The 20649-nt window shown below is 44.5% G+C and overlaps 1 protein-coding gene and 1 non-coding gene across 9 annotated transcripts in view; both read right to left on the minus strand.

Annotated features, from left to right (window-relative positions):
* Nucleotides 1-320: 320 nt before the first annotated feature.
* The window catches only part of LOC119176433 (putative phosphorylase b kinase regulatory subunit beta), a 121470-nt gene continuing 101141 nt past the window's right edge, over nucleotides 321-20649 (minus strand). For all 8 annotated transcript variants that reach the window (XM_075877670.1, XM_037427697.2, XM_075877673.1 and 5 more), the window contains 6 exons: nucleotides 16758-16812; nucleotides 16593-16672; nucleotides 14095-14227; nucleotides 1994-2101; nucleotides 1850-1924; nucleotides 321-1088 (listed from right to left, as the gene is read on the minus strand). In XM_075877670.1, the coding sequence (XP_075733785.1) occupies nucleotides 900-1088; nucleotides 1850-1924; nucleotides 1994-2101; nucleotides 14095-14227; nucleotides 16593-16672; nucleotides 16758-16812 (640 nt within the window). In that variant the 3' untranslated portion in view covers nucleotides 321-899. The remainder of the gene's footprint in view (nucleotides 1089-1849; nucleotides 1925-1993; nucleotides 2102-14094; nucleotides 14228-16592; nucleotides 16673-16757; nucleotides 16813-20649) is intronic.
* Nucleotides 19043-19115, minus strand: TRNAS-GCU (transfer RNA serine (anticodon GCU)). Its single transcript has one exon. It is a non-coding gene; the product is annotated as a tRNA-Ser (tRNA).

Below are 20649 nucleotides of genomic sequence, written 5' to 3' on the forward strand. Positions count from 1 at the left end.
AGTCTTTACAAACTATTACTTGAGCTGGCAATAGCACGTAAATTCTAATGTGCTCATGAAGTAGAAAGCCTTAAAAAAAGAAGGGGGCAAGGGCAATCATTTTCACTCCACCCAAGTTGGGTAGGCTAGGAAGAAAAACCAGAAGAGTTTTTAAAAAGCAGGTTCTCTCATAGAAGACATACTCACACGCCTGCAGTGAGCAGGACATACTAAAATCAATCAACCAATGAAGTCTTTGAATAAATAAAACCAATGAATGATGCATAGCGCACTATTCCAAGGCTGCAGCAGTACTCAGTAAGCTGTATGACAACTGTGGGTGAAGGTGCACATTTTTATTGATTCCATGATGAACCAGCTCCGTCAATGTGAACAGAAGCATGCTGTTGAGGATGGGAGGTTCAGAAAGAACAAGATGTTACAGCAAGGGCAGTGCTGAAGAGAAACACTCGCACCAATATGGCCCTTGTACTGGTAGAATTTACAGTACAGCTGGCCACAGCATTCGACTTAAAATTGAGCGTAAGTACAGCGGGGATGTGGTGGGTACAATCATAACCGAGGGGAAATATTCTGGGTAAATTTTAAGAGAAGTTTTTCTATTTTGAAATAGTTATGTTGGATGACTAGCAAAGCACACATTGTGATGGAGTGCTCGGTCAAACCAATTATACATCGTGGCTTTGACCTGGTACTTTTACACAAACTGTGCCGCATGAAAAAAGGTGGAAAGGGATATGAAGGTAGGCAAGAGTAGCATATTTAACAGACCACTATTACATCAACAAGTTCAACACACCAGGCTGCAGGGTGGACTAGAATTGACAACAGGATCAGGGTGCCCAATGTGCGACTATATAAGAAATAAAACCTTTCAGACAACTAATGTGCACGGCCCTTTAAGATATACAGCACTCTTCTGTGGTTGGGTTTTCTATGCCAGAGGTAAGCAGACGTGTCATAATTCCACGTGAGAGGTAGCAGGAAGTCACAGATGACGGAGAGTCATAGAAGGAGGTCATGTTCTTCGCATCCGAATCTTGAGGGTGCTGCTCACTCTTGAATATCTTGAATGCATCTTCAATCAGCTGGACACAACAAAGCATCACAATAAATGAGAACAGTCCTAAAATTTAAACACGTAGACAAAGTTCGGTAAATAAATGATGCTTGAGTACAAATCAGAACAACCTAACCATTCTTAATAAAGTACTGAAGAATAACGAAACTCCATGTTGATTGTTTGCAGCGTTGCTAGACCCCAATAGCCTCCTTTAACCTTAATCATATCACAGTCTATACGAGAAAAAACAAAGATGGCTTGTTGGATGACAACAAGCCATCCTTTTATTACAGAATTTTAAAAACTAAATCCGAGTATAAAGGTACTACAAAAGCCACAATGTGTAGATCAACAAAATACAAGTCAACAAGATAAATGAGACCCGGTAGCTGAAATTTAGCATACAGATTTTGTCTATTATTACTACATGTACACCTGAACTCGCATGTTAAAAAGGACAACAGAGCACATAATAGTTTAAGCTGATCATGTTGTGTACTACTAAATCAATTCCAGACAGCAAGGGCACACTGCAGTAATTTTTTAGCGATCGATATTGACCGACTGTAGTTGTTCTTACAGCCACAATGCACTATGCAAAAAAATATGTATATAAAAAAGTATGTATGCACAAGTGACTGTGGCATCAATTGCAATAACAAATGTAGCGCTGTATATATTTAAGAGTTTAGATCTTTTTAGCTATTTGTAGGCAGCTAAAATGATTGTCTAGCAAGCAAAGCAGTTCATCTAAACATTTCTACCTGTATATGAAGGCACACATACCACATCCAGGTCAACTTTCTCGCTAAATGAAAACTCTGGATTCCTTTTGAGAATCACGTCAATCACCATGAGGAGCTGGAAAAAAACGCATATGAAAAACGATGAGAGTATGCTGCATGAATGTAGCTATGACAAATATGTTACCTCAATCATGACATGTCGATATTCTGGCAAGGAGACATGGCTCAGCAGCATTTCCACTTGAAGGGCAAAGTTTAAGTCATATATGGTTAATTCACTTAGGGTAGGTTGCTGCAAAAGAAGAATACACATTTAGAATTAATGAACAGTATGGATTAGCCAATTATATAGCATTATAATAATAATATTTATACCAACAAGTTTAGAGTCCTAAGCAAGAGAAATAAATAGCAATAATAACAAATGTTACCACACAATGTTGTTTCAGCTTTTCGAATGTCAATATATAATGGATTATTACAGTTGTTGAGTAGTAAATGGCCAGAGTATGGCCCTGCAGTAACAAAAATTTTCTTAACAGCATGGCTGATTTCACAGCAAACGAGGCAATGTAATTCTGAGGGTGCAGCAGTGCTTGGCTTTATATGATTCAAGAACCAAGGATGAATAATACAGCACTGGCAGAAAACAAGAATAAATGCCAGCACATGTGATACTGCTGGTGACAGAGTACTGACAAAGAAATTAAATGTTAAGGTACTTCTGCAATTATAATTTTTAGTTTTAGTTAGAGCAGTATGTAACAACACAAACGTCATTGTGGCATGAAGGGAGTTCTGCTGTGACACCCATAAAGTACTATTAACACCATAATCAGGAGCTCAGACATCGACACACGAGAGCAAGAAAGGCTGGTATAATCCATGCCCAAAAAGGGTATTACTTCTACTTGGATTACTAACAGCCAGCCTTAATTAAATCCGTACCACTGCTTAAAACATGCAGCACTGTCACAAAAGACATCTAATATCTTGCACATTTTTTTCGAAAAAAACTTTTGTTTTTCTATTCAAAGGTGTAAACACATCTCTATTATATTCCTTGTCTAAGAAACAATGTGCATGGTGGGTTGCTAATGTTTATATAGACCACAGTAAAGCTGATCCTCTGTAAATTTGAACCTTCTTTGTTGTTAAATGTGTGCCACTTTTGTTTATGATCACAGTGTTCACCAGCAGAGTCAGAACTATAGTGACAACATATCCGAGTTTGGGTACATGTTTTGTGCATGATTGAATTATTCACCGGTGAAAGTGTCTGCTTGCCAGTAGAGTGGGAACTACACCAACAACCATTGCACATATGTGAGCTTTCGTTGAAGAATGAACTTGTCAGCTCGTTGGGTAAACATATCATAGAAGAAACAGCACAAACGCAAGCACGATGCATGGTGCGTGGTGCTTTATGGCGCAAGGGCCAATCGATGGCCAAAGAGCGCCATTTCAATGACTAGAGATGTGGACATTGATATGTTGCATGGCTGTATAAGAGCCTTAAAATTCCTCGCTATAATGCGGGTAAAAACATAAGTATTAAAATCATGACATTGGCGTGATATGTATAGTAAAAATTGGTGACAAAAGGTTTTAATAATAAAAGCATGTGTAAAATATTTGCCACTAGCACAAGTGCCCCATCAGCGCCCTTGTGTCCAAGGGCCGCGAGGCAAGTGCTTTTCAATGTAGCCACTGCAGCAGCAACCTCTCTTGAGAGGTCGTGCTACACAATGCCTGGGTATATGACATGGTAAAAACGGACAGCTCTTAAAAAAGCTAGCATCGCTTTATGAGTAAACAGTGGTTCCCTACCGATGAACATTGCAGGGTGTAAAGGTATATGTTGCCGGTAGGGTAATGGAAAGTGTTGTTTTCTTAGAGTGTCTGATTGTTTGCATTGGATTAAAATGTGAAGAACTGTTAGTGCTCACCACATCTGTCACACAATGGTGGATCGCCACCGGACAAAAGATATGAGTGTGTCGTGTATGTGTGTCCTATCCTGAGCCTTGTTAGTGTGACCTCTGTTAGACGTGATTTTGATACTGGTGGCCAATGGCCAAGGTGTGGCTTGATAATGTGTAGCTTGTTATGTGTGTGTCCATCCGACTTGCTCTGCCAGTAGTCCCCGAGCTTTCGTTTGACAGACAGCTTAAGATGAAGGGGCGGGATCGATATGGGTGTAGTGCCAGTGCTTTCACGGACAAATGCAGCAAGCTGATCCGCCATCATGTTGCCTTGGATCTCACGGTGCCCTGGCAGCTAGCACACCTCAACATGTTGTTTGAGTGTGTAGAGTGTGCATAAAATGGAGTAAAGTGAGACGAGGACAGGGTTTTTTTGTTTTTTAAGATTGTGCTGAGCCGTTACCACACTGAGGGAGTCCATATACATTACTGCTTTTTTAGTTGTAATTGTTTGATGTGTTTAGCCGCCGCAAGTGTCGCGTAAACTTCCGCTGTGAAGATACTTGTGCCTGGATGTATAGGGCCAGCATCCGAAAAGGATGGGCCGACAGCAGCGTAGGACACAGAGGAGTTAGACTTAGACGCATCTGTAAAGAACTGATTGATTCGTGGGGTTTAACGTCCCAAAACCACCATATGGTTATGAGAGACGCCTTAGTGGAGGGCTCCGGAAATTTCGACCACCTGGGGTTCTTTAACGTGCACCCAAACCTGAGCACACGGGCCTACAACATTTCCGCCTCCATCGGAAATGCAGCCGCCACAGCCGGGATTCGATCCCGCGACCTGCGGGTCAGCAGCCGAGTACCTTAGCCACTAGAGCACCGTGGCGGGGCGGGGCATCTGTAAAGAACTCAGGAAGTGTGTATTTGTGTTGAAGTTCCAGGAAGTATGTTCGGATATGGGCAATGGGCGCGTGTTTTGTAATTTCTCGGAAAGACACATCGCATTCTATAGTCTGCCACTGCTAAGGTGGCGGGTATGCAGCAGGAGCCAATAAACTGTGTTCCAGTAAGACACCAGTTTCCTCAGCTAGACCCATGAGGAGAACCGAGTAGGGCGGCCTCATCGAAGGCTTGTTCTGAAACAGTATGGAGCTCGACAAATCATTAATAGTGGAGAATTAGGGGTGCTTTTTGTCTGCTTTCACCTTAAGGAAATAAATATACAAAGGACATGTAAGTTCTCTGCAGATGAAGCGAGTACTCATTTGACTCAACGTAAAGGCTTTCTACGGGGGCTGGTGCGAAAAGCACCCGTAGAAAGGCAGATGCCCAAATGGTGCACGGGGTCCAACATCTTAAAAGCACTTTTGAGTCACAGACTGATAAACAATGGCCCGGCCCATAATATAAGCAGGTGCGAATGAGGCTTCTATACAGGTTCATGAGACATTGCCTGTCACTACCCCATGTAGTACGTGACAACACTTTTAGAACATTCATGGCTTTTAAACATTTTGTTTTTAAATACTTGATGTGTGGTACGAAGGTCAACTTGTTGTCCAAGATTAAGCCTAAGAATTTATGCTCCGCATTAACAGACAGATGTTGACCGTTCAGTTCAATTTCGGGTTGTGAGTGCATGCCTCTCTTTCGGGAGAACAAGACACACGTGCTTTTTTGTGGGTTCAGTCGGAATCCATTTTCTGCTGCCCACTTGGAAACCTTGTTTAAACCTGACTGAACCTGCCGCTCACACATTGCCAGGTTGCATGACTTAAAGCCAAACTGGACGTCATCGACATATGTACAGTAGAACGTGTTGCGGGGGATGGACAGGTGCAAGGAATTCATTTTGATAATAAAAAGTGTACAACTAAGTACACCACCTTGCGGTACTCCCGTTTCTTGGACAAATGTTTGGGAGAGAATACTGCCCTCACAGACACGGAATGTCCGATTGGACAAGTAACTCTCGATTATGGAAAGCATTCTACCGCGCACACCCAAGTGAGACAGGTCTCTTAATATGCCAAGACGCCATGTTGTGTCGTATGCCTTCTCGATATTGAGAAACACAGAGAGGAAGTATTGTTTGTGGACGAAAGCGTCTCGGATCTCTGCCTCAATGCGCACCAGATGGTCGGTGGTGGATCTACCCTCTCGAAACCCGCACTGGAATTGGTCGAGCAGATTGTGTGTTTCGAGGAAATATAAAAGTCGGCGGTTTATCATCTTTTCAAAAAGTTTACAAAGGCAGCTTGTAAGTGCAATGGGCCTATAACTCGCAACTGAGGAAGGGTCCTTGCCCTGTTTCAAAATAGGGATAATAATAGCCTCTTTCCAGGAAGCAAAGATGGTGCCAGAAAGCCAGATAGCATTGTACAGGGAGAGTGAAGTTTTTCGCGTTTTGAGCGGCAGGTTTTTCAACATTTCATACGTGACACGGTCGTAGCCTGGGTCAGAATTACTGCAGGAGTTTAGTGATGTTTGTAGCTCAGCTAAGTTGAAAGGTTTGTTGTATGCCTCGCAATTTGTGCACTTGTATTCTAGTTTCGGCTTTTCTATCCTTGCTTTGTATCTTTGGAAAGCTTCAGTATAGTGTGACGAGCTTCAGTGAGTGTGAGAGATATAAAGCATGCGGGAACATCGCATCTTCTGCAGTCCGGCAGCAGTGCACGTTGGAACTACGCACTAAAAGAAACACCTTTTTGCAGGTGAGATAAACGTACACGGCAATATTGTAGCCGCTATTTTTTTCTTACCTTTGTGCACTGGCACCAGACATAGTTCATTGTTTTTTGTTTTTTTTATTGATTACAGCTCTGTCTGAGTGCATTGCATATATTTTGTTCCCACCCTACGATGGCGAAGGATTCGCGTGACATGGCAAAGGCCATCGACGACCTGCGCCGCTAACTAAGAAAAGAGCTCCGAGAGATTAAGGACAGTTTGAAAGAAGTAAAGGACCTCAAAGAGGGCCTTAGTCAGATACTGAAAGAAAACGAGGAGCTAAAAGTGGAAAATGCCAAACTGCGGAGCAGGGTCGAAGAGGTCGAGCAGTACCAGTGTTCCAATAAGTTGGAAATCAAGGGCGTTCCTGCTGATATAGAACCATTCGAGGCTGTTAAGAAAATTGGAGTTATTGTGCATGAAGAAATTTCTGAGGATGATGTTGACACATGCCATAGAGTGCCCACTTCTCGGCATGATGTAAGCAACATAGTTGTTCGCTTTGTGAGAAGAACTAAACGGAATGCCTTGCTAAGCAAGGCAAAGAAAGTTAAAATCGACAGTGGGGTACTGAGAAGTCAAGTGTCATCCCCAGTGTACGTTAATGAACACCTGACAAGGAATGGCAAACGACTGCTTGGTGCCACAATACAACGTAAAAGGGAGATGAAGTGGAAGTTTGTCTGGACAACAAATGAGAAGGTATTTGCCCGTCAAAACGAAAGCTCGCAGGCGCTCAGAATAGCCACTGCCAACGATCTAAGTAAAATGACAGCAGAGGCTGTCAGTGACAGTACAGCTGTCGCAGATTAAATTAATGACAACTGTATTCGGGGTTATTATGTTGTTGAAACACTACTGAAATGGCAAAAGTGTGCTATTATGAGCTTGACTTTTTCAATTCACTGCTGCACGACGCTCACAAGCGATTGACATTGTTTCATGTGAACATACGCAGCATACGTAATAAAAAAGATCAGCTGGATGACTACTTCTCTCAGCTTTCTTTTGCTTTTGATGTACTTATGTTTTCGGAAACCTGGCTAACGAGTGGTGAAGATCCTCCTTATTTTCAAGGTTATACTTATAATGGCCTTGTGCATACTGAAGGACGGGGAGGTGGTGTGGCCATTTAGGTCAAAGATACAATTAACCATGCACTTATTCCTTAATTTTCCACTGTGAACGAAAACATTGAATGCTTAATGATGCGCCTGCCTAGGGCACTTATAACCGTGGTCTACAGGCCACCCACAGGTAGCAAGCCAGCATTTATGGAGTCGACTGAAAATGTGCTGAATTATTCCTGGCATTCGGGTTTAGATTTTGCGATCATGGGTGACGTCAACGTTGATCTGCTTTCACTGGATGCCTCAGCTCGACAGCTAACAGAGATTATGAACTAATTCGCTTGTGAAAACGTTATCACAAAAGCCACGCGAGTGACGGCTGAAACGGCAACTCTGCTTGATATCTGCATCACGAACGTATGCTCTTTATCGTGTGTCGCTGGGACACTTTCTTTAGAAATAAGCGATCATCTGCCCATTTTTTTAGCCTTTCCTATATCACGTGATCGCTATCAAGTTAATAATGATGAAAACGTGGTATTCCGTAAAATCAATGACCATACGCTGGAGATATTTCGTCAACGAATTATTGAAGAGGACTGGGAGCGTGTGCTTCAGATAGCAGACCCAAACGATGCATATGAGATATTGTTTGTAAAACTAGAACAATGTTACGATATTGCGTTTCCAAAGGTTATGAAGAAACAACAGAGCAAAAAAATAAGAAAACCTTGGATTTCAAATGCCTTGCATAAAAAAATAAAGAAGAAACACCGCATGTTCCATGCATTTGTCAAGTCCCGCGACATGAATATGCTAAAGGAATACAAGAAGTACAGAAATCAACTTAATTATGAGTTGAAACAGGCCAAAATAAACATTACCCAGATGTTTTCAGCAGAATAAGCAATGACCCAAGGAAAATATGGGATGAGGTCAGAGACCTGCTGGGCCACAAACCTCGCAGCAATGTAACTTCCATAGAGACAGAAGCGGGTGTCCTTAGTGATATTAATGCAGTAACAGCATTCAACAAGTATTTCGTAACATGCTGCGACACCCAGGATGACACCGATAGTGAGGTCCTACATCTGTCATTAAATAGTTATAGTATTCCCAATACAATTGTGTTAACCCCTGTTACATGCACCGAAGTTGAAAAAAGCATTAGGAAAATAAAAAACAAATGTGCATCAGGGTGCGACGAAATAAAACCTGTGCCGATAAAATACGTGGGCGATGTGTTATATGCTCCCTTAGCGTATATTATCAATCTTTCTTTCTCCACAGGCATTTTCCCAGATAAGCTGAAAATTGCTCGCGTATGTTCGAAACGCAATAGATTCTATCATTCACTGGATCCTCGTGGTTCTCTGTACGATTTTCGTACTTACGCTAGAAGAACTCCGAAGACTCGAACAATCTACGGACGACAACACTCATACCCAAGTTTTTAAACAAAATCGACAGCCTCCTAGATATAAATTGTACAGTTTCGAAGCATCCGATCAGGATGGTACTGATCGAGAACAACATTGAATTTTCTTGACTATCATTCTATGTGTCCTCTTTGCCTAAGTTGTATCTGATGCTTTTTATGCGTGTGTTCTTTTCCTGTGCTTCCCTGTGTATATTGTTATTTTTTGTAAATCTCTTGCAATAGCGATGAGAAATCGCAACTTATATCTATTGGTATTTAAAACATTAAGATGGTTATGTATATTTCTGTTTACTATAAATAACACTTTATTACTGTTGTAAGTGTTACAGTATTTGCACAAGTACCTTATGTATTTTTGTATATTTTTGTATTTTTTTGTACCCAGCAAAATTCTTATGTCAGCCTGTCTGCCACACTGTATTTGGAGCAAAGGCACTTTGTCAGGCTTTCAGCCTTTTGCCTTCGCTCCATTTTCTGTATTGGCACAGAAAGAAAATAAATAAATAAATAAATAAATAAATAAGTAAAGAAAGAAAGAAAGAAAGAAAGAAAGAAAGAAAGAAAGAAAGAAAGAAAGAAAGAAAGAAAGCTAGACATTTGCTCGTAGTATGCACCGAGGAAGTTCGCCTGATCTTCCAGGCTGTCACCCTGTGTGTTTACGAGTGGGAGCGAGTGTACTTGTCTTCCTGCTACCCTACCAACCATCTTCCAGACTTTAGCCTCTTGGGTATATGAATTTATCCCTGATAAAAACTTGTGCCAGCTTTCTCTTCTGGCCTGCCGACGCGTTCTCCTGCCTTGAGACTTTATTTTCTTAAAGCTGTCAAGATTTTCGGCTGTCAATGAATTCCGAAGCAACCTCCATGCCCTGTTCTGCTCTTTTCGCGCATTCCGACAGTCAGTGTTCCACCATGGGACGCGTTGCTTGCCAGGCATACCAGATGTTTGCGGTATGCATTGGCAGCTGCATCAGTAAGAAAAGTTGTGAAATACTGCACAACTTCATCTATGTTTAACCTACATATGTCAGTCCAACTTAAACGAGTAGTGTTGTGAAACTGTTCCCAGTCCGCTTTGTCTGTCTGCCATCTGGGAACATGTGGAAGACCTTTTTCTAGTGGTGTACTTAGAATAATCGGAAAGTGATCCTTTCCGAAAAGATTGTTGATCACTTTCCATTGAAGTAGGGGTACAAGTGATGGGGACACAATGCTGAGATCTATGCATGAGTAGGTTTTGTTGGCAAGGCTAAAGTATGTTGGCTCTTTCCTATTCAACAGACACGCACCCGAAGAAAAGAGGAACTGTTCGAAAAGCCAACCTCGTGCATCGCAGCGAGAGTCGCCCCATAGACCATTATGTGCATTCAAGTCCCCAAGGACCACATAAAGTTCTGGTAGTTGATGTATCAGTGACTGGAATTCGTGTTTTTCGAGACGGTACTGTGGAGGTATGTAAACAGAGCAGATGGTGACAAGTTTGTTCAAAAGAACTGCTCGAACAGCCACTGCCTCAAGGGATGTTTGTAGCGGTAGATGTGTGCATGCTACGCCCTGATCAACTATAATGGCCACACCACCAGATGACGCTACAGCGTCATCTGGTGGTGTGATCACTTACATAATGACGTAGAAAATTGGCGTTTTTGGAATTTAAGTGTGCCTCTTGTACACACAGCACTTTTGGGGAACGTTTGTGTAGAAGTTCTTAGACATCGTCGAGGTTTCGAAGTAGTCCTCTGGCGTTCCATTGTATAATTTGTGTCTCCATTATGGGAGTAAAGAAGTGCTGTGTGTACGAAATGAGTGTGGCTGGTGTCTAAAGAGAAAAGTGACTAATCTTACAGAGCCTTTAGAAGACCGTGTAATTACTGTTTTGTCTTTTTTAGAGCGGTCGAGTGAACCTCGCCGCTCCTTTGGCGCAGTCTGAGCCGGTGCAGTGGATGTGTCCATCGCCTCAGAAGAGACGCCAGACAATGTTGTTTTCGTTGTAGGCTTCGTCAAGTCAGACGGAGCCTTCAACCCCACCGGGCTGGAGGTCGAGGGGACCTCTTTAGTTTGTGTGGTGCCCTGCCTACTGCCAGGGTTCACAGGGGCCTTCGGTGGGGCTGTATTCAAGAAGGGTGGGGCAGCCGAGGCTGCTCCTCCCGTGGGGGCTTGTGGCGTTTGCCTCGGCACGCTAGGCGTGGTCCAAGGCGTTGCCGAAAACCGAAGTGGTGCTGACCCCCCTCGCACCACTTCGGCATACGATGTGTTCCCTGCAAAGTGCGGGGAAACGCGCTGCCACGCTTCGCGGAAGCTTATGTTCAATTTAAACTTTGTAATTATTATTTCTTTTTCCCTTTTCCAGGCCACGCATGACCTGGAATATGCAGGATAGTCACCCTCACAGTTTGCGCAGTGGCCTTGTAACTGACAGTCAACGTCAGCGGTATGACCTTTGGTGCCGCATTACGCGCAAGTAAGCTGTCCTCGGCAGCTCTGGGAGCCGTGCTCGAACCTCTGACACTTAAAGCAGCGCTGCGGGTTGGGTATGTATGGTCCGACTCGCAGTTTAAGATATCCTGTTGCTATTTCAGTGGGGAGAGTGCTAGATTCGAAAGTGAGTATGCTGTGTTTCGTTGGGGTTTCTTTATTTTCTCTTTTTATTTTGATACGCTGCACCTGAATGACATTTTCTTCTTTCCAGCCTGTTAGAAGTTCCTCATCAGAGAGGTCCATCAGGTCTCCATCTGATACAACACCCTTCACGGTGTTCATGGTTCGATGCAGTGTGATTGTAATAGGCTGATCCCCAAATGATGTAAGGTTATGCAGTCTCTGGTACTGTGCGTGGTCTTTTATTGCGAGTAGCAGGTCACCACTGGCGGTCTTTGTGACTCTGTAGCTTGCGCCTAGTGTTTCTATAAGGCATCTGGACACAAGGAAAGGTGAAATGCTTCTAGCTTTCTTTTCTGTACTTTCACAGTGGATGATGTGGTATTTCAAGAAGTTATCTTTCTTGTTTAGAAGAAATTCGAAAATAGCATCTGTGCGCCACCTCTTGGAGGGGCGATTGATTGTGAGAGGGCTAGGAGTTGCCATGAATTCGGTAGCTTATTCGGCAGCCATGCCAGCCACCCACCACCAAGCCCTACAAGGGGACGCTGCGAGATGCGAAGGAGACACAAGCGCCAGTCGTACATGGCCGCTATAACCTAATATATCTACCCAAGGTTGGATATCTACAGCAGGTTAACCCTTGCCGCCGAGAATTGTGGAAGTAAAAAGAAGTGAGAAGAGGACAGGAAAGATCAAAAGTAGTAGAAAAGACGAAGATGGAAAAAAAGAAGGAGACAGGAAGAGGCGACTGCCGATTTCCCCTAGGTGGGTCAGCCCAGGGGTACCGTCTACGTGAAGCCGGGGCCAAAGGAGTGTGTTGCGTCTGCCGGGGGGCCTTAAAGGTCCAATTACTCGGCGTCGGCTCAACCCCCAGGATACCCTTTTCCCCGGACACGGCAAAGCCACACACGGCTAGGTGTGGGAGGGATTCGAAACTCCCCCGTTGGCTCGGGTCCGTGGTGTCGCTACACACCAAACGCCTACTTGCGCAGGCGCCCTTGCGGGAACAAAGGCAAGTACAGTCAAGGCAGATGTATGGTTGTATGTGTGCCTTTACTGTCCTAGTCTTTCGTGCGGTTTTCCCAGCGGCATGTTTCGAGTATCTGAGTGGCTAGAGATCAGTGCTGGCAACTCAAGAAGCTTATAAAACCAAACACGTCCACATTTCAGTAGTCTGCTTCGAGGACTGCTGTGGCGCCAACCAGCTGGCGCGTGGGATGGTGCAAGCTGTAGCGAGCGCATGCCAAGAAACCACCACCAACTTTTCGGTCTATCACTGCAAGGGAGCTAGTGAGTTACGGCCGCAGCTGATTTTGTGCATTCAAACCACTGTTGACAGCAGTACGATCGTGACGCGTGAATGCGCTAGTCACATAGTTTTTTTTTCTTTCGTTATTTTGCGGGCTTTCTTTGCAGCTTAGAAAAAAATATGGTACACGTGAGACTACTCATTGCAAATAATGCAGTGGTGGTTTCTGAAGATGCTCTCAATTTTTGAAAATTCCATTTCATGCTTAAAGTCAATATTTAGTAATTTAGTTCAATAACCACAATTACCAATTAAATAATTACAAACAAAAATTGTCTTATAGTTCACAAAAAGGCTGTCATCTTTGCCTGCCTCTAATAATGCATTTTCTAACCTTGGCACAAGTTAGCTGTGACAACCTAGTATGTGTACATATGAATGCGCATATTCAATCAAGCACAAAAGCAATTAAGAAACATGCATTATTATGTTTTAAAAATAGAGCAGCATGTAAAATGTTAAAGATATACTAGCTGAAAAGCAAACCACATGGCACTGAGAACCTAAGGAACAGCAATGATATATAATTTCACACCAACATGCCTAAAAAAAGTGCACAAGATACAGGAGTCTTTGACATTACACCAAAATTGTAATATGCAACTAAAGAATTGAACAATTTACTGGTAGCCTAGCGAGACAAGGTGAATATTTAATCATTCATGAGCAGGTGGCTTTATGCTCACGTGCATTGTCAAACAGTATGCTGTGCCAACAAGCTTAGTAAAACAGGGTGGTGGCCTATGGTGTAGTGTGTCTCGGGGAGCTGAATTCAGCTCTATGACGATAGCTTTTTTTTTTTCAGTTCCATTAATGCTCTATTTATCTATAAAATATATGATTGTCATTAATTCATTATTAGATAAATTAGAGTTGTAATTTGCCTATACAAAGCACTACTTCAAAAAAAAAAAAAAACAATCAACTCCAGCACTGGCCACATTGTTGTCGCAGTGCTACAGTTGACCTGCTGAGAGGGGGCTGAGCCCCTCCTGAAAAATTGTGAGGGGGTCAGGCTCCCCTGGACACTCCCTCCCCTGACTTTGATTGGTTCCCTGTAGTACAGAGAGCCAACCAAAATCATGCCTTCACAAATATTTTGAGTGCCTTGCGCACCTTCTAGTCAAAAGCACACCTTCGAGGCCTCTAGTGTCTGTACTCCTTAATTCCAAATATCACTGGTTAAAATTCAAGTGAGCACTTACCTGTGGTAGATGATGCCCAGCCACAACAATCCCTCCAGGGGTCCGTGTCATGACATCCCACACTCTGTCAAAGAAGTCCTTGGGTACTCTGCATAATGCCCCTTCTATCTGTCTCGTGCAGTGCTGAGAGAGCCTGATTCATGAATAAATGTAGTGTGTTAGCAATTAATACTGGTCAAGGTGGATTTATAGACAAGCATAATGAAAGAAACAAGTCATTTCATCAAGTTGGAATGTTGGCTCTAAGGGTAAAGAATTTTTTTAATACTTTTACTTGCTGAATGTGTTTAAAAAATGATTAACCCTTTGCAGTCTGTTGTGAGGAGGCACCAAACTAAGCACATTCTTTCTCCTGATGAGGCTTTACACTTGGGCTTGTTGATGAATCATCATGATGGGATGTGATGCGCACAAAAGATGGGACACAAGAAGGAACACAGATAGAGACATAGACTGTTTCTTCTTTTGTCCCGTCTTTTATGCGCATCAAGATTCTCCTGGTGAGGGTGTCACCATTTAGTTGCCTAAATAGGTAGCTACTTCTGCCATTATCCTCTTTACTATCACAAAAGCGAAGCAACCAACTTAATATAACAGTGCCCTCAGCAAGTGAGTACCTTTTCTTCAGCAATGACAATTTAAGTGCACACATTTCACAGGAATCGTTTGCCTGCTCTTAGAAAAAGGAATGATAATTCCAGCAAGGAGAAAAATCTTAAAGGAGCACTGACATCAAATTTCAAAATAGAGATGACCCCACCATTCGATCGCTTGGTATGCATAGGTCTTCTTGGCCAAATTTGAACGGCATCCGTTGCGTGGAAGTTATTTTATTTCGATGTCAAACAGCGTAGGAAAGCTAAGGAGAAAAAACGGAAAATAGACTGTCCTGCGACATCAACACTAGTGCTACATGTTCGGTGTGATACATTCCACAAATACCATCCTGAGTGATGATGCTCTAGTAGCGATGACGTGTACGATCCGACTATTCTTATTGTGGTGCCGACTGGTGCCGATGTGCAGAAATGCACTCGCTCGTTGCGTCAGACCTTTGAGGCACCGGTTTGAATGATTTCATGAAATTATCAAGATAAAATTCACCTTTAATATAACGGCGAAAGAAAAGAGCATGATTAAACTTGTGCTTGTCGGTCAGCATGTCGGGGAATCGTTGTGAGTTGCAGGTGAGTTGCAGTCGTTAGTTCGAAGCACAGAAAAAGTGCAGTTACACATTAACACGACCAAAAGCTATCAAAAGTGGAACAGCGTATAGTCAGATATTATCGTTAACAAGTAACACGCAGGTATCGTCGAATTTTAGTTTGTGGACTTCGCGTCCACGTAAAAGTGGTAATACAGTGTTAACCACGAGGGGCTGGATAGATGGGGCCATCTGGAGGTGCAAAAAAGAACCTGGCAAGCAGGAAACATATTCTATTTCTTTGCTGATGCTCATTTGCGATAGCTATATTGCAGTGATCCCTCTGCGTATACCTGAATACTTTGCACGCCAAAACACACCAATATAGCAGAGACACACGAGCGAACATGGCTGAAGCATGCATCCTCAGCACCTCTGCAGTGCTGCTTGGAACGGCATCCATTTCAGAATCACTGTTCTGCAAAAGGTTGATCGAAGCAAAAATAATCTGCGACGTCGCGAATCAAGGGGATTCCAAGCTCCACACTATCGTATTGAACCCGAGTCGACAATTTGTATGGCGACTACAGCAATGCAGGTGACAAGGCATGACTGAATCTGTCCACCAAGCAGATGAAATGTTTGCGAAGCAGCTGAGTTTGACGTCACTCTTTTCTGTGGAGAAGTGGTCAGCTGTGGCGTGATCTGAAGGTGACCGCGAGGTAGCACCACTGCTGGTGCTCTCAGCACTAAAAATGGCGGGATTGCCGGCCGTTTTCGAATAGTGCTAGATGCCAGTGATATAAATCAATAAAAGTGATACTTATTCATCCCACAGTTGCGAAAAATCTTGGCATGAGTAAATTTGATGTCAGCGCTCCTTTAAGCCACAACCTCATCAAATGAGCACAAGGAATGCACTCGAAATCCTGTACTGCATTCTGAGGAATGCTTCAAATGGTGTCATAGCTCAAAATGACAGCAAGTTAATCTACTTGATAGATATTTCCCTTAGGAAATAAGTAAGGCCCACGGACACATGTGAAGTGAAATGAAGTAAAGGGGACAGCATTGGTGTTGTCCACTTCCCTCACCTGTGTCCTTGCCTGCAAGCGCCCTTTTATTTTTACCATTGTGCCACGCCCCTTACAAGCACAAAAGAAGAACTAGAACATACACAAATAGAAAACAAATGTCCTACAATGTCTTTGCATGTACAATTATATATATACTTTTTGTGAGGTTGAAACTAGTAAAAATTTTTCCAAATGTTTTTTGAGCCAGTGTAAATTTAGGACTACGATAAGTGAAACTTGTAAGAAAAAAAATGAGCAAATGGAAAGCTCATCCTCACTTGATATCTGTACTGTCACGCAGTGTAAACACGTTGTACACAACTTTCCTCAGCTCACTCGGAGAAAGACTTTCCAATGTCTGAATCAAAAAGAGAAAAAATAAAACATGAAGCCCGCCTTACCGTATTAAGCACACTATGCATAAAACACAGCAAACTGCATACCGGAGGAGACACTTGTGTGAACTTGAGGTAAAGGTTCATTGCATGTAGTACAGACCTAAAAAAAAAATAATGATACCTCAATTGAAATACAATATGTGCGCACAGCAAACAAGAAAATTATACTCTAATAAACAAAACTCCAAAGAGTGTCAGAAGTAATAAAAGGCAACAATGTTGCCCAGCTCCATGCACAAAGCTCCACATTTAAGTATAATGAATCTTGAACGATGAAACAATGAATGTTAAAATATAATTGAAGCCTAGTTCCATGCTTAACTGCTTTAGTTCTTCTTACGCTTGCAATAACATTGTCACGTGAAGTTTTCCATGAGGAAGAGTACGAGGATGTCGAGGACTGGCTCAAACAGTTCGAACGGGTCGCTGTATCTAACCACTGGAACGAACAGCACAAACTTGGCCGTGCATATTTCGCCCTGGAAGATAGCACTCGCACGTGGTACGAGAACCATGAGACTACTTTCCAATCTTGGGAAGATTTCCGTCGAAAGCTCCTCGCCACATTTTCGAAAACGGACCGAGAAGATCGTGCACAGCAACTGATTGGGGCTCGCGTACAAAAACCCAACGAAACAGCCGCCATGTATGCAGAGGGCATGATCCGTCTGTTTCGATGAGCTGACCCTGACATGCCCGAGGTGAAAAAGGTGCGTCACCTAATGCAGGGTGTCAAAGAACCAGTGTTTGTGGGCCTCGTACGAAATCCACCAACAACAGTAGATAAATTCATAAGAGAGGCAACTGTCATCGAGCGCGCACTGCGACAACGATACCGACACTTTGACCGCCTGCCGAACCACACGGCAGTAAGTGCTGCAGCTCAGAACACTGCCGTATGTGAAAGTTCCCTGCGACAAATGATTAGAGAAATATTGCGTGAGGAACTTCAAGCCCTCTGCGTGCCTCTTACCCAACCGCCCGTCGCTTCTGCTGCCGAAATCGTCCGCCAGGAGTTGAGGCAAGCCGTTACACCAGCCGCGCCAAGTCCTGAGCCACATCCAGCGAGCTACGCTGATGCGGTCTGTCGTCCTCCACCGTCATTTGTGGCGACACCCTTCCAGCCACGACCCGCGGCCGTACCTTGGTGGCAACAAGATTCCATGAGACGACCACCAGTTTGCCAAACTGACTTGTGGCGCATGGCCGACCGTCGACCTATTTGCTTCCACTGCGGAGAACCAGGTCACATTGCCCGCTATTGCCGTCATAGCGATTCCGGGTTTGGGAACTTTTCTCATCCCGCTTCTTTCCGCTCTGAAAACCGTCGCGCCCACGATGCCGATCAACTGTCGACTGGCCAAGCAACTACACCGCGTCGCTGGCGATTTCCATCTCCTGCGCGTCACCGTGACTTCCCTCAGAGCTACGCGGACGTCACCAGAGGCCGTTCGCCTAGCCCGCGTCGGGGAAACTAACTGCTGCGACCTCCGGGGGCAAGGTTGCCAATCGTCGAGACACCGAAAAGTTCCTTCTATCATCGCAAGAAGATACGATGACAACCACGACGAATATGACGACGAATACGACGACGAATACTAATGCCGGTGAAGTTGTACGTGCTGATCTTGGGGTTTTCATTGACGGACATCACGTTACAGCACTGATCGACACTGGCGCCGACTTTTCAATCATGCGACAAGAACTCGCCGACCACCTTAGAAAGGTCAAGACACCTTGGACAGGGCCGCACATAAGGAGTGCTGGTGGTCAGCTGATGACTCCCACGGGTAAATGCACCACTCGACTTCGCATTGGGGATTCTAGCTTCGTGGCCACTTTCGTCCTGTTGCCAGACTGCTGTAAAGAGCTAATTTTGGGCATGAATTTTCTTCGAGATCATGGCGCTGTTATCAACATCCCTCAACGTATGGTGACGTTTTGCGCACATCTGCACGTCGACGACAGCAGCGACGAACTACGCGGCCGTTTGCGAATAGCCGACGATGTGACGCTCCCACCAAGATCCTGCTGCCTTGTGTCTGTGTCCAGTGGGTGGGTGGGTGGCCTTCCTATAAAGATGTGATAGTGGAGCACATAGTTGCTCTTTTGCTCACACAAGGCATTTCCATCGCGAGAGGCATCCTAACGCTTACTGGTGGACAGGCATTGATTGATATGTGGGGTTTAACGTCCCAAAACCACTATATGATTATGAGAGACGCCGTAGTGGAGGGCTCCGGAAATTTAGACCACCTGGGGTTCTTTAACGTGCACCCAAATCTGAGCACACGGGCCTACAACATTTCCGCCTCCATCGGAAATGCAGCCGCCGCAGCCGGGATTCGAACCCGGGCCCTGCGGGTCAGCAGCCGAGTACCTTAGCCACTAGACCACCGCGGCGGGGCACTGGTGGACAGGCAGAAGTGCTCCTCACAAACTTCAGCAACGAGCGCCGTCAAATCCAGACGGGTACCACAATCGCCTACTTCGACGATATAGACCAAGCCGGGGATTGCTGTGCTTTGCAACCAGTCGATGCGACAGTCCCTGCCTCGACAACTTTGTCGGTGGACATCTGTTCCACCCTACCGCCCTCTGACAGGAAGCGCCTGCTTGAACTTATACACCAATTCGAAGACTGCCTTTCGAGTACGTCAAAGGTCCAGAGGACACCATTGACCAAGCACCGCATCATTACTGAAGAACGCATCATTACTGAAGACAACACGCGACCGATTCGGCAGAACCCCTACCGTGTGGCTTCGAAAGAATGTGATGAGATTCAGAAGCAAGTACAGAAGATGCTCGTGGATGACGTCATACAACCTTCGAAAAGTCCTTGGGCATCCCCCGTGGTTTTGGTCAAGAAAAAAGACGGCAGCTTGCGTTTCTGTATTGATTATCGCAAGTTGAACGAAGTCACGAAGAAAGACCTCTATCCACTGCCTCGCATAGACGATTCACTTGATCGGCTGCGTCATGCACGCTATTTTTCAATGAACCTCCGAAGCGGCTACTGGCAGATAGAAGTCGATGAGAGAGATCGTGAAAAAAACGGCCTTTGTGATGCCTGATGGCCTTTATGAATTTAAGGTGCTTTCTTTTGGGATGTGCTCGGTGCCAGTCACTTTTCAGCGTCTCATGGAAACCGTATTATTGGGCCTGAAGTGGCAAACATGCTTGGTCTATCTGGACGATTGTATTCTCGGCATCATTCGAGGAACATCTCAGCCGTCTATTCACCGTACTCCAAGCCATACGCTCGGCCGGCCTGACTTTAAAACCAGAAAAATGTCATTTTGGTTTCAACGAACTCAGCTTCCTAGGCCACGTCGTCAGTCACGAGGGTGTTCGACCTGACCCGGCCAAAATAGACGCCGTAGCGCAATTTCCTGCACCCCGTGACAAAAAGGCTGTGAGAAGCTTCTTAGGGTTGTGCGCCTATTACCGGCGATTTATCGAGAACTTTTCGTCTATTTCGGCGCCATTGACACGACTCACACGTGAGGACGTCCCCTTCTTTTGGGGTGAACAGGAGCAAATGGCATTCAATGAACTACGACAACGACTGCAAACACCTCCAGTCCTTGCGCACTTCGACCAGGACGCCCCTACAGTACTTCACACTGACGCCAGCAATGTAGGTCTAGGTGCTGTTCTGGTGCAGTGGCAAGACGGCTGTGAAAGAGTAATAGCCTACGCCAGCAGAACTCTCTCTCGCACGGAGGAGAACTACTTGACCACCAAGGAGTGTCTCGCCGTGGTGTGGGCAGTCATCAAATTTCGTCCGTATTTGTACGGCCGCTCCTTCAAGGTTGTTAGCAACCATCACTCTTTGTGCTGGCTTACCAACCTTAAAGATCCATCTGGTCGTGTGGCGCGCTGGAGCCTAAGGCTTCAAAAGTTTGACATGACCGTCGTCTATAAATCTGGG

Source organism: Rhipicephalus microplus, chromosome X (assembly GCF_043290135.1).
Source record: "Rhipicephalus microplus isolate Deutch F79 chromosome X, USDA_Rmic, whole genome shotgun sequence".
Classification (NCBI taxonomy): Eukaryota; Metazoa; Arthropoda; class Arachnida; order Ixodida; family Ixodidae; genus Rhipicephalus; species Rhipicephalus microplus.